At 37.7% G+C, this 15,287-nt stretch overlaps 1 protein-coding gene across 1 annotated transcript in view; it reads left to right on the top strand.

Moving 5' to 3' along the window:
• The window catches only part of LRIG3 (leucine rich repeats and immunoglobulin like domains 3), a 201,159-nt gene that overhangs the window by 173,795 nt on the left and 12,077 nt on the right, over positions 1–15,287 (top strand). Inside the window, exons 14-17 of the mRNA XM_044088274.1 lie at positions 3,371–3,652; positions 9,830–10,282; positions 10,497–10,655; positions 12,585–12,731. Coding sequence (XP_043944209.1) covers positions 3,371–3,652; positions 9,830–10,282; positions 10,497–10,655; positions 12,585–12,731 — 1,041 coding nt within the window. The remainder of the gene's footprint in view (positions 1–3,370; positions 3,653–9,829; positions 10,283–10,496; positions 10,656–12,584; positions 12,732–15,287) is intronic.

Here is a 15,287-nt window from a genome sequence, read left to right as displayed (position 1 = left end):
AATAGAAACTTTGTAAAGTGCTGAGGGAAGTCAGTTTCTCAAAAGAGTTATTAAGACTGTGGTACACCAGTAGTAGAAGGATTTTTGGGGTCATTCTGGGAAGGGGCTGATGTAATCACAGGCAGTCTGTATTAACCACAGATGCCGAAAGTCGCTAATGAGGTACATTTGTATTATTTTTGAATCCTAAACCATCCAAATTCATTCTTCTCCGAGGCCATTGTTTAACCACTCACTACTCCCAGGTCACTCCTTAAGTTGTGAATATGTGTGTGCATGCATATGTTATATAAAAAAAAAGAAAACCCTTGCCCCAAGCCAGATGCCTCTGAAATGGACTTGGCCACCCAATTTAACTCTTTCTTCATAGAGTCCATAAGCAAGCTAACATCATCCTTCACCAACACCTCTACAACCCCTCCTCAGCGTGCTCCCATCCCTTGCCCCCAACCTCCACCTTTCTCTATCAATCCCATCTCTATATCCACCATAAAAAACTTCTCCTAAAATTAAAACCTGGTTCCAATGCCCCTGATGATATTCCCTCCTACTTCCTAAAAGTAGCCGCAGAAGCCATTGCTCTCCCTACCAACATACTAATTAATCAGTCTATCTCAGAAAGCCAGGTCCCCCAGCTCTGGAAGAAGGCCTTTATTATTCTTCTCCATAAAGGTGGCAGTAATAATGACATCCCAAACTTTTGCCCTATCGCCATCCTATCCCCTATTTCTAAGCTACTTGAAAAGTGTGTACACCAACAACTCTTACCCTACCTCATCAATAATCAGCTTCTTACTCCCACACAACATGGCTTTAGACCAGGTAATAGTACCTCCACTGCCCTCCTCTCCTTCCAAGAAACAATCAGCAAAGCCCATGACTCTGGCCACTTCACATCCACTCTTTTCCTCGACCTCTCTAAGGCATTTGACACTATTTCCCACAACCTCCTTGTTACCAAACTCTCTAAACTTAACCTACCCCCTTCCTCTACCCACTGGTTCTCAAGCTATCTCACAAACAGCTAACAAGCAGTTAAATGGAAAAAAAGCTACCTCGCCCTTCCTTAATACATCCACTGGTGTCCCCCAAGGTTCCATTCTAGGCCCCTACTATTCAACATATTCATAAATGATTTCTTTCAAGCCATTCCTAACTCCAGTCTCATCCAGTATGCCAATGTTTCTACTATAATCTGTTCCTCCCCTTCCATCACAACTCAACAATCTAACACAAGCCGCCTTCTCTTCCACTGAACAGTGGATGCTCGACAACCATCTAGCCCTTAATGAAACCAAAACAAAACTTATGTTATTCAGTGCATCCAAAACCTCTTCCATAGACAAACAATCCTTCATAATTACCAGCAATAATAATACCCTCCTAGAACTAGTCTCTGACACAAAATTACTAGGAATTATCATTGACAATCAACTAAAATTTGATAAGCATCTACAAACAAATATAAAAAAAACCATAAAAAATTAGCTATGCTTTACCACCACAAGTCGCTTTATCTCTCCCACCACCAGGGTTACATTAGCTAATACATCCCATCCCTTTTATATGGTGCATCTATCCTAACCAGGCTGCAATCTTCCCATAAAAACAAAACTCTCATCTTGTTATAACAAAATATCCAAATTTGAGGCAGGTCATAGAGCCTCTTCTCACCACTTTAATTCCCTTCACCAACAAAGTTGGCTAGAATTGTCAAACTTCCTCACATATACCGAGCTCATCCAAGCACACAAACTCATTCATAACCCGTCTCACTGCCCCTCCCTAGCAAATACCTTTGAAATGCATAAACCAGATAGACTCCTAAGATCCAATTCCAAACACCTAATTAAATTGCATAAACCAACACATCCTGCTGGGAATCAATTTATGTCCTTCTCTCTTGCATGCCTCTGGAACTCTCACCCTTCTCTCATCCACACCACCAGCAATCTCTACTTGTTTAAAACCTCACTGCACTCGCACCTTACTTCACAATGGAAATCCTCTTGCTCTCATCCAACCTAATTCTACCACACTTTCTTCCTAACTTACCAAACTTTGCTGCCTGTCACTATCTCCTAAAGTTTTACATCCCTTGTGACATATTTCGACCAATAACTAAAAAATTACCTCCTCGTAATTCCTTAAAAAAAAAAAAAAAAAAAAAAAAAAAAAAAAACACTACTTATTGAATTAACCTGATGTAATTTTCCTAATGGAAATCTTTTTATTATACAATGCCTCCTCTAAAACGTGCACGCTGATTGGCCAGCCCAACCAGCGTGCCCGGACTTTTTCCGTTGGTATAAAACACTGTCTCGCTATGTTAAAAGAGTTTAACATAGCGACACAGGTTTAAAAAAAGCAATGTAGATCTCCGTTGCTTTTTTTAAAGCTGTCTCGCTATGTTAAACTCCTTTAACATAGCGACACAGTGTGTAAAAAGCAACGGAGATCTTGCGATCTCCGTTGCTTTTTTTTTTAACCTGTCTCGCTATGTTAAACCCATTTAACATAGCGAGACAGTAAAAAGCAACGGAGATCTTGCGTTCTCCGTTGCTTTTGCCCACAGCTCTGATGTACTGCGTAGGCATGCGCAGTACATCAGAACTGCTGAACACCAGACAGCTGCGGAAGGGCAGCAAAGAGGCATTATACAATGCCATTATTTAAGAAAAGTAATTATTTCTTTTCTTAAATAATGTCATTATATAGCAATAACCACTTCTGGGTGTGGTAATGCTGGATTTACCCACGGTTGTCTTTGTTTGGTCCCTCGGGACCAAACCACGCCAACCGTGGGTAAATCCAGCATTACCCACACCAGGCGTGGGTTATTGCTATATTATTTCTGTATTATGTAACATCTATTTGAAATGTGCAATATGGGTTTGTACTATGCAAAATATGTATTTAACATTTAACTGAAATGTATATTATGGATCTGTGCTCTTTCTGTATTATGTATTTGTATTTCTCTGGAGCTTTTCTCCCCAGGACTCCATTGAAAATGGGCTCCTTGTAGCCCAATGGACTATCCTGGAAAACAAACTGCAAAAAATGTATGCACATGTGTTTACACATTTGTTATATATATCTATGTATGTGACATAGAGAAACATGAAATTCAGAAAAACATAAGTGTACAGTATGAGTAGTTGTTATATAATGTACAGTTGTGACTGTGATAGCTTTGCAGGGTTAACCGCAGAAAAAAATAATGCACAGTAGATGTGTGGTGGATTTGGAAACATAAGGGCATTAGATTAGCAGTGACTTGAGAGTGTTTTCTTGGCTAAACTAAAAATATTTTTGCTAGTGGGTTTATTGTTTTTGTCACTAGTAACAGCTTGCCTTTCTTTTTCAGTGCTTCCTTCTTTTACTAAAACCCCTATGGACCTCACCATCCGTGCAGGAACCCTGGCCAGATTGGAGTGTGCAGCTGTTGGTTATCCAACACCTCAGATAGCTTGGCAGAAGGATGGTGGCACTGACTTTCCTGCAGCTCGAGAGAGACGGATGCACGTTATGCCAGAGGATGATGTCTTCTTTATTGTTGATGTGAAGATCGAAGATATTGGTGTATATAGTTGCACAGCTCAAAATAGTGCTGGGGCCATTTCTGCAAATGCAACATTAACTGTCCTAGGTGAGTGCACTTTGGTAAAACTGAAGTAGTAATGACATTGATTTTATGACTGTTGCAAGTTTGTATAGAGATACAGATTTACAGCTTTACAGAAGTTATTTTTTGTTGTAGATAGGAAGGCATGTAGTTATGTCATTGTACTCCTACAGAGGTGCTGTACAGAGTACAAGGTAGTACATTCAACCTTCAGTATCTTCAACCCCCAGACGTTTATTAAATAAACCAGTACAAGAAAGCTAAGGTGTTCTGTTTGAGTGTACATTTTGCTTTTTTCTCATTTGGCTCTAAAGATTAATTCAGAATAGCTTCCATGGACAACTTGTAAGCAACGAGTAGACTGCATTTTGAAAGTGAAGTGTATTTGAATGGATTATTTCTCAGTGTACCATTGATCCATTTCTTTTTATCAAGCAGCGCAAATCATTTCTGATGTCAGCTCACCTTTTCTCAGTGCCCACAGTGAGTTGTGGTGTGACTAAATAAACTAACCCTGAGGATGAGGGCCTTGCAGCATCTCCATTTCTTTGTGTAGCTTGTGTACCTGCTTTTCTTTTCATTTTGGCAACCCTAAATAACAGAGTTTATTGTATTTTATATTATTTTGATAACCTCCGTTCATATTTAATAATCTGTGCTAGTCATTTAAAAAATAAACAAGAGAAATCCAGTAGAAATAATTTACAAGTAGACTTTTATGCAGTAGATCCTTATAAGACCCTTTGTTAAAATAAATATAATATATCATTGCAATATTCACAACTGCCATAAATTTCTTACTCCGGTAACAAATTTAAGACACTCTTTCACAAAGCTAAATATCAAGTAATTATAAATAATGTCATCTCAACACCCAATCTTCAAACTAGTTGGGTAAGACGGGGTTGCCACCACCCCCCCACCTCATTGTTTCTGCTGGCAATAGATTCTGTTCAACTTATTATTAAAGCTGATGATGGAATTAAAGCATATGAGGTAACACAAAGTACAAATTTGTAGCTTATGCAGATGATGTAATTATACTTAGAAAAGTTAATTTGTCATTAAATCAAACTTTTACAGTAGCAAGATATATACAAACAAATATAATTTATACAGTTAATCTTCTTAAATCAAAGCTTTTCATTTAATCAGTGTATGTCTACAGCAGGGATTAATCCAACCTTTTTTGTTAACTTAAACTTTTAAGTAGGTGTTATTCAAATCAAGACAAAACATTTCACATAGTCAAGCAGAGTACATGTATGCGCTAATATTTTAAAAATATTGAATTAAGAATCTGTCTTTTGCTGGAAGGATGTAGTTTGTAAAGCTGAAAATGTAGTATTTATGATCCTTTTATATTAAAACTATTCTTATTGCCCAGAACCATCTCAATATTGTAAATGTAAAAACATTTGGAGAAAATTCGTCTGTCGAGAAGGATCTCCCAGAATCCAGTGGAAATTTGTATCTGTTTCAGGAGATAAAGGTGATGATAAATTAAATGATCTATTAGTATCATTGTTTGTACATTTCTGGCTAAATATTTGAAAGTGGCAGACTATCAGTGATAAAAGATTGTATATCCTCTCCTATAAAATTTGGCAGTTAAAAACCTCTCACACTTTTGGATAGTTTAGATCTTCAGTATTCAGAGATCATTTATTTTTTTTAATGCATAAAATGTTAAAACGACTACAGTTTGTTTTGCCTGTTATACTTTTTCCCCTGACAGGAGCTACCCATACAGGCCTATTTGTCACTACACATCATCAGTCTAACCAGTTCAGAAAGAATCCAATTCATATTTGATGAATAAAAAGATAAAACACTAATTAATTGGACGTTCATTTTCCTGAATCTAGGCTTGATTTTGTGTCTGTGATTTAAAAAAAAAAGTATAACTTGCATTGTTCCTTTTTTGACAAATTGAGCAGTTCAGTAATTTATTGTGCAATTAGGAAAAATAACACTTTTTGGGCTTAAGAGAGTTACCAATTGTGATTATTTGGAAATAATGTTAGGTAAACAGAGTCAGGAAACAGCTATGCAACTGAGAATTTTGGATTTCCAATTTTTTCAGGAAAAGTTATATAATTATTTTGTATCATACAGAAACCAAATAGTATAACAAAAGACACAGCATACTGGGCTGCAACTAAATTTAAATGGTTGCCATCTAAATCCTGCTGGGATGGTCATAGAAAGAGAAGGGATTGGTACCACATGCGGTGATTCTATCCCAGAGTAACTGTTATAAAGAAAGAAAGTATGTTTGGTTAATTTAATTATTAAATACAAGTATATACTGCCATTATCATACAATATTTGGATATTGTGGGTTTTTTTTCAGATCTACCATTTGAAATTTCTAAGACTGTTGCGATTACTGCTATGGTTAAAAATACTTATTCTGATGTGTTGAAATCAAGTGATGACCGTTGGTTGCATCTTTTCGTTAGATAGATCATTGTTTGTACAGGATGTCTTTTGAACAACTAGCAATTAAAGAGTAATAGAGTTTTTTTCCTGGAGGTGTGTGTTAGAAGAGGTTATTCTGCTTTTGTATTAATAAACTTAAATTTGTTATCTGGACTTATAATGAATGTAGTTACATGCGACTTATTATGAATATAGTTACATGCTTAATGAACAAAAAAGAGAAGTAAAAAAAGTTCATACTTAATCATGATGCTTTTCTCCACTGCAACACATCTTGAGAAGAGAGTAAACTTTTTGATTTTTTTAAAGCAGTCCAATGGCTGTAATAGTCTCTCAGGAAAAGTTATAAAAAGTCATAGCCATTGGGATATGGACACCATTCCTAAAGGTGTACACTAGGTTCTCATTCACAGCCTCATGAAGAATGTCCCATATTATCTTGTTTCATTAAGGCATGTTTTTATTTATATTATGTGTCACAAACCAAAAAAGCATTAAGATATCAGCTGTTAATTCTCCTTGTCCAGCGGTCCTAAGTTCAGTAATTCAAGTCCTTTTTTTTTCACATGCAAACTTTATAACACTGAGCAACTCACTTAACCAGACATTGCTTCTGAGTTACTCTTGAAAACAGACACTTGTATCCAGTGATTTTATCCAGTTAACAAATAAGTAAATTAATTAATAAATATTTTTCTATATAAGAATGGCGGGTTATTGTCCAAAAACTGACTGTAATGCAGTTCAGAGATTATTGAGGGTTTGTGCTTGTAGATAAGTTTCAATTAGTTACAATTCCTTTCATGTTGTGTGTAGGTAACTGTTTTCTTTACTTAACTTTGTCAGTCTGGCAGTTGACGTCATTGTCCATGACCTTTTGCAGTCTTTGTTGTTCCATGTATTTTAACCCTGAAGTCCCAGATCATGCTTATTTTTGCCCCGATTCTTAAACTGTGCAGAACCAATGAGTTTTAGCAAGTGTGATTGTGCAGTTTACACGCACATTTCTTCTATTAATTGGGCATCAGTCTACTGAACTGTTACTTGTTTCATCATGCAAAGCTATCTTTGTTACTGTATACAGATGTATATTTAATGATTATCACAGTTTATATTTGGGAAAAGCCGGTCTGTAACCCTGTTAGAACACGGGAAAAACTTCACTTCTTGGTGCTCCATTAATACTGAGACAGCAACACCCAGCCACTTTATTACATTCTAGTAAAATATGCTAAAACTCTTCACTACAGAATTAGTTCATCAAAGTAGAAGTTACATATACACCTATCTTAAAAGGTAGAGTTACCACTTTATTTTTATAAATGGGTTTTAAGAACTGGAAATGACCCTTTTGTAACTTTAAAGATGTGTGGTTTCTTAAGCTTGCATCATAGGGATACAGAGGGTCTGATCAAAATAAGGTTTAGATGTTTTTCATTTTTAATTTGTTAACAGGGTAAACCTTAGTAGGCACAATCCTTGCTTCAGGGACCACCCAAAAGCACTGTTTAATTAAAAGAGTTACAGAGTAACAAAATGAAGGCTGAGGGAACTGAACCCTGGACTAAAGGATGATCAGGAAATCCTTCTATGTGGTACACCTCATCACTAAGGGCTTTTCATCCAGAAAAAAGGAGGTCATTGTCCCACTGTACTCATCCCTCATTAGACCCATTATAGAATATAACACCCCGTTTGGTATGTACCTCACAAGACATCTGCAACAGCTGGAAAGGCCGCAGAAATGCCTCACTAAAAGAATCACAGGCCTAAAGTAGATGCCATATGCTGACCATCTAAAAACATCCAGCTATACTCTGTGGCATGTTCTCTACTCAGAGGCGATCTCTGCTTAACATACAAGGCCATGTCAAACCCTGAGCTGTTGGACAGAGCCACCCACTCCAGGGATCTAAACCTTGTCATCACAATGAACAAAACATGCTGGAGGGATAGGTTCCTGACCCAGAGACTCCCCATACTCTGGAATAGACTGCCCATACATGTCAAACAGAGCACCTCCTTGGCCCTCTTCAAAAGGAACCTTGATGATTAGATGGGAGACAGGAAATTCACCCCGGGAATCATGTCAGCCTCCCTGCTAGACAGGGGTCCATGGAAATAAATACTGTGGGAAGAAATATCCAGGAAATTGTTATGGCAAGGCTTCTATAGTCCTAGGGTCGATAGCCTAGTACCAATCTATGAACCTATGAAGGTCATGCTTTATTTTGGTTCTCAGATGGGGGTGTCTGCTATGCATAATCTGCATGTTCCCTTCTTTCTCTGTCTGTGTGAGTTTTCATTGCAGTCTCAAGATTTCCTCACATAGATTTCTTACCAGTTCCCAAGGACTTGTTTCTTAGTGAAGTGGTGATCATTTAAATTGTCTGTTGGCATGTATGTACACATGCATACATGTGAGCAAGAATGTGCATATGTGCATGAGAGAGTATGTGCATGTGTTTGCGTGTGTGTGTGTGTGTGTGTGTGTGTGTGTGTGTGTGTGTGTGTATGCACACATGCATATACCTGCATACATGTACTAGCTCAAACTACTATGAATGAATGAAATCCTATCCGTACTGATTTTCTGCCTTGCATCTGTTTCTCACCATAATGTGATCCTGATCTCTTGCAGCCATGAATAAGGCAAAAGGGATTTTGGAGAAAGAATGAGTGAATGTTGGGACACGTTTATTTCATTAACATTTCATGCATTTAGGAGAATCCATTTATGTTTTGCTTTTCTTTGGCATGTTTTCTGACTGTGTAACTTTTCCAACTAAAGCCTTAGGCAGAACTTAGTTGGAGAGACAGAAGGGCAGATGTTTGCTTCAAGGCTGTTTATGATTCTGTAGAAGAGTTTTTGCTTTACAGATTAATTAGAATTCAGAGACATTTGCTCAGTACTGTTTTTCCAGCTTTGTATTTGAATATCAAGAGATTTGGGGTCTTGTCAGATGGTGTTTTTGATCTCTGTAAAAAGGCATTGACAGTTTATCTGTTCATGTTAGACCATTTGACTTTGCACCAGTTTATATCCACCTTTGTATGTACCTCCCAGGGGGAAAAAATGCTGTTACTTGCAGAGTTTCTGCAGAAAAACTGAATTAGAGGTTCAGTTTGAAATAAAAGAATTTAGCATGGCATAATTGTACTGACTGCATGATAGGACCACTGGTGTGACACTGATGATCCCCTTCTTCTGGCTTTTGAGGAAGGTGGAATGCCACTTTTCTTCTTACCCATTTGGGCTGATAATTGAACCCAAGTAGCAAACGGAGCAGGTGGATGTTCTACCCAATTCATCTTGCAGCATTTCCCCTTTATACATATTAGTACTATTGTCTGTTGTAGCAGATGACTGGATCCATGTAAATCTGATCAATGTATTTCTATTGTTAAGCATGAGTTTACCAAGATGTTGCCAGGTATTTTTTTTTTCTGTAATTGTAATGCCTATCTTTACACCTTGATGTTATCCATAATGAGTTACTGTTTTTATGCACCTTGGAAAGGTAAGATGAAAGAAGATGCCTGTTCTTATCAATGTGGGCTGCCACACACTGAAACTTAGCATTACCCTTCTCTGATAGCAGTAGAGACTGTTGTACTGTCACCCATCTAGCAGCTGTGTGGCAGCTCGGCAACCCAATTTTACTACACATGAACCAATAAAGATGCAGACAAACATTTTTTCTTTGCTTGCGTAAAAGTAGAATAGATGTGTGATACTATTTATTTTCTTCACAGAGACGCCATCTTTCTTACGGCCATTAGTGGACCGAACTGTATCCAAAAGTGAAACTGCAGTCCTGCAGTGCATTGCTGGTGGGAGCCCACCACCAAAACTTAACTGGACAAAAGATGATAGCCCTTTGGTGGTAACAGAAAGACATTTTTTTGCTGCTGGAAACCAATTGCTTATTATTGTTGACACTGACACTGAGGATGCAGGAAAATATACCTGTGAAATGTCCAATACTGTTGGAACACAGCGAGGCAACATTCGATTAACTGTTATTCCTTCTCCAAACTGCTACTCTACCCAGAGTGTAGCCACTGCAGCAGAAGACAGTGGATGGGCTAAAATTGGCATCGTAATTATAGCAGTGGTCTGCTGCGTAGTGGGTACTTCCCTCATCTGGGTGGTCATTATATACCACATCAGAAGAAGAAGTGAAGACTGCAGTGTTACAAACACAGGTATGTGTGAAGTTGACTGCAGTGTTACAAACACAGGTATGCCTGAAGTTAAATGTGGTTTCCTATTCTGTAGGCAGACTACCTTCACAAACATTTTTCTGCACTCGAGTAAGACTAATTGTTTTCAGACGTGGGGAACTTGAAATGTCCTTTAGTCTCAGTGATTTAAAGTTACTGATGGATTTTCTTAGTAACTTTTCCTGTCTTCTTTTAGATGAGACAAATCTTCCTGCAGATATTCCCAGCTATTTGTCATCACAGGGCACTTTGGCTGAAAGGCATGATGGGTATGGATCATCTGAAAATGGTAGCCACCATCAGTTTATGACTGCATCTATGACAGGATATTATCTTCATCAGAGAGAGAGCAATGGTGAGTTCATGCATAGAACTGGTAAATATTAGAAAGGTGGCCAAAAGTGCTGTGGTATCACTGGTTAAAACAAATGAATTAGCAGATCTCTGTTGTTTTCCTGAAGGCACGTTGATACTAGTTACACTTTTTATTCAGTCAGTTTACAAGTTAGCTGCTAAAATCTTTCCTGCACACTGCCCTTTTATTAAGTAAATTCTGTCATTTTACCTGCTTTGTTGTATTGTCTGTAGCCTGTTGGTATAGAAGGTCCTTTATCCGCTAGTGCATTTACATAGTAAAGGTAAGTGTACTTTTATAATGGAATTTCACCGTATGTTGCATTTCTGCATTCCATTATGGGTTTTCTGCATATTAAAAACTTTGATAAACAGACACAAAACTGTACAGAAAAACAAGGATGATTTAACTGAGAAATACTGTTACTCCAGGGGTAGTGACTTAGCATTTCTTATACAGAACTGTACTCATTTGAATCATATTTATTCATTTCAGATAAAATCTGAACCCCTCCCATCTCTGAAGCTAAGTGAACATATGAATGTTTTCTCTCTTGTACTGTGAAGTGTAGCATGAGGGGGGGCAGTAAATGTACACCTTAAAAACAAAACAATTCTCTTTATTTGTCAGAAGAAAATAAAGTGTTACTTGCTGACACTTAAGAGCACTGTATAATTTCTAATACTTTTGTCTTAATGTACATTCTTCTGTTTTCTAAACTGATTGTTGCAGTGGTGACAAGCTGAATATTTAATCCATGCTTCCCTATCTGCAGAAACTGTCTCCAGCTTGTCTTGTGCGGTGCCAGGGTGCTCCCAGACCCTCCAGTGCCTGGATCTGAATTGGAGCCTTGTCCTAATAGGACAACCATTGTAGAGTCTCCATCGAAGTGTCCAGGGGCACCCTGACAAGGTGCTAACATCTCTCAACATAGAGAAGATGTGAGTGGGCTCCAAAGATCATATCTGCAGTCTTATTTATTGACACTGTACCATTTTAATCCAACAAGGTGTGTGACTTCTTTTCATTTGACACTGGAGGAGGCATTCATTCCGAAGGTGAAGTTTGGCCGGGTCACTAAGGAAGTTCCCCTGCTTTTATTTTATGTACAGCAGGACATTTTATATGTAGTGGCGCTACCACCAGCTCAGACAGATCGCATCTCATTTTAACATCTCATCCAAAGAACTGTATACTCAAAAGTGTGCATCCTTCCTCCCCACCATGCTGCAATGCAGTGTCAGCAGTGAAAATTAATCCATTTACCTGATGTGGCAATACAACCACAGTCCTCTGATCTTTCAGCCAGTTTTGAACCACTAATGCTGACAGTCTTATCATTTTAATCACTGCCAAAAGCTTATGACCATAGACGAAGATGGAGACAGGGAGTAGCAAGTAAATTGAGGGCTTTATCCTTTGTATCATTTTTATTAATGTGTTACCACGAAACCTACAGTGTGACTGTCACTGCACCCATTCACTGTCATTGTCATAATCCCCCAAGTATTGGTTCATGAACAAGTCACCTTTTTGTTTTCTGCGTTAGCACCAAAGTAATATCCAAAACACAAATAACCTGAATAAAATCATTCATTCATTCATTCATACTCATTTGATTTTAGTTTTGTTTTGTGAGCAGGTTTATTGCCTGTAGTTTAATAAAAGTTAAGTTTTGGAATAGAAAACTATAATAAAATGGAACTGTAGTTTTAATTGTAGGAGGGTAGGTATGATCAGCCAGTGGGTATGTTTATATTGAAGTTGTGTATCCCCTGAGGCAGTATGGCATTTTGCTGTTTCATGTCACTTAACACCCACTGATTAAGTACCTAATTATCGAACTGCTTTCCATACATTTTTTACTTAAATCTCCATATTACAGATGATATTATAAGCACACTGATACAGTGTTCCTTGTTTCTGTAGGTGTGTGCCATATGGACAGTGGGAGTGAGACAGACGTGGATGCTGTCACAGATCCCCTTTTGTGCCATTATCTGGGGACTGCAGAATTGTCATACCTGAGAGGCCATACATATGATATTGAAGCACTTGATGGAGTTCGTCACACAGGTAGGCATCTCATGTGTGCAGAAATAATTATAGTACTAGCAGAACAAATTAAACCAACTACATTAGCTGCTAAACTATGTTATAACGATTGTATTTCAGTCAGTGATTTTATACTGTAGATTACATCTTACCTTGCACTATTTTTCCATTTTAAGTTAACCTTACAGAATCTTTTGAGACCTCTTACTTTGATGCAGTATACAGTGTAGCATATAAGCAGTCATTAGAAGCTTTATTAAAATGTGAATTAGTCTTCATAAACAGTTGCAGGTTCCACTCTAGCCCACTGCTGCTGCCTGACCTGTCTGATCACTGTAGGTACCACCAAGTGTTTCCCTGAAAATGTCTACAGACTAAATGTGGCCACTGATCTAAGCATTTTGAGCCATCCACATTTTTCATAGTTTCAGTGATACTTTACATCCTGTTTCTTAAATTATCACCATGTTGTACTTGGTTCCTGTATGCTTAATCATTTGATTCTTTTGAAGATTAAATTAAAATAGTCCTTGTTTGCAGTATTACTGGAATGTACAATAGCTATTGGTTGTGAAATATTGTTTACTTATCCCAGTTTGTTAAAGAACGTAGAACAAAAAACTGAGGGGTAGACACATGATGGGAAGTCGTTTTTTATTGACACAGTTTAGAACTGGTTGATTTCCAGAGGTAAGTGCCATGTATAATGCCTCTTGAAATGTAACTTTTAAAACCTAATATCTCACGGTGACTTGATATACGTTCAGATCAGGCATGACTGTTTTCAGATTCATTAATAATTAATGTTGGGAATGAAGCAAAAAGGTTATAGGGAGGAGTAGCAGATCTCATATTTGGATAACCTGTAATGACTGCATGAACTGTGTAGCGGTTAGAGTGATGACTCACTTCTTCAACTCAGGAACTGCTGCACGGAGTCTTAGAAAACAAGAGGCTGAAAGATTAGAAAGTTGGGGAGAGAACACATTATGTGATCCTGACAGCTTGGTGTTTCATGTATCTGACTTGTAATAGGTTGCTTGTAGCCTGCTTACTGAATGCATAATGAGAAGTGGAGCATAAATACTCCCACTGAACGTTTCAGTCTTTTAATGGAAAGAGTCACCCATAGCATTGAAATGTCACTGTCATACTTAAGAGGATTTTTTTTAAATACTGTATCCTTCATGCTTCCCCATTTCCAAAGCATCTTAGTGGCAGAGAAACATGCTGTGGTCTGATTATAGGTTGCATGAGTACACTCACCTATATGCTTCTTGTCAATAGAAACAATTATAGAGAGCAGCCTTTCACCACTTAGGGAATAGCCTGGGCGATGTGTTCCTTCTGTTTTGCTTCCTCTTTTACCCCTATTACCAAAGCTTGTGTCCTGTTCTGTGAATCTGAGTTACTGTCAGTGGGGATGAACTTGCTGCCTATTACTACTGCCTGACCTGTCTGGTCACTATAGGTATCATCAAGAGTGTCCCTGAAGACATGCCGTAGACTAAATGTGATTTAGTCAACTGATTGCATTAATAAACCTGAGAAGTAAACATGGACTGCAGTGGGATTTTTTTGGTACCTTCATGCCTCCAGGTTACTTATGCAATTATAGGGACAACTACATTTATGACACTTAGCTTGATGCACTGCTGTTAATTCTTGCCACTATTCCGACAATTCTTTTGGGTGAGTTGGTTAGCCTGTTTTTGGTTGTACATAGTTTTCTCCCTCTAGAGCAGCAATGCTAATCACAAATTTGTTTTGGTCCTTATTTTTATTTTGTAGTGTCATCTCTGGGAAACAGTGCATATAGTTAGCCACTTCACTTTTGCTTGCTCAGCAAACCTGCTTTTTTAAACTGTGAAAAGACAGCAGAACAGCAGTGTTCACCAGACAGACTGTAATTTTTCTTTTGTGGCACACACAACAGTAATATCTGCTCTATATGCTTTCCAGAGTATGTGTAATGAGTTTGCAACTTTGGAAATATTACCTTAAGGGTCTGTTAACTTATTGATCTGCAACAACTGTTGTATTTCATCAGTACTCTGCATTGTGTCTGATTTTAGAGTTGAATTCCATATTACAAGACATCCTATAATCCATCACTTTTGTGATGACTAAGCTTGTATGTTTAATTTAAGGTGTTGCGCATTGAATCAAATATTCCCTAATGGCTGAAGGTGGTTGGGGCACTGGAAACACTTTTTATTGTCTTGTTCTGACCCATCTTTATCTGACTAGCTTCATGTATCAGACATTGCTATTTAATTGAGATATGCACGTAAATATAGCTCACAAAGCATTTGTTTCTAAAAGAATTGATGAGACTAGTATACTGAAATTAACTGGAAACAACTGAAATGAGACTGGAATGAAGGTCTTTATCTTGTTAATTACCCAAACTTGTGATGAACAGGTGTCAGTCTCTCCTTTATGAACCAAGCCTTTTGTACTTTTCAGAATGAATTCTGCAAACACTGTAGTTCGGTTAATAAGGCTTTATTAGATGTTCACAATATCAGAATATTGTCTTTATTAACAGTGCTGACAAACAATAACAGTCTGTAG

Source organism: Protopterus annectens, chromosome 11.part0 (genome assembly GCF_019279795.1).
Source record: "Protopterus annectens isolate FY-2018-M chromosome 11.part0, PAN1.0, whole genome shotgun sequence".
Lineage (NCBI taxonomy): Eukaryota > Metazoa > Chordata > Ceratodontiformes > Protopteridae > Protopterus > Protopterus annectens.
The sequence above is the reverse complement of the archived record's forward strand: the minus strand, read 5'-3'. Positions and strand labels throughout refer to the sequence as shown.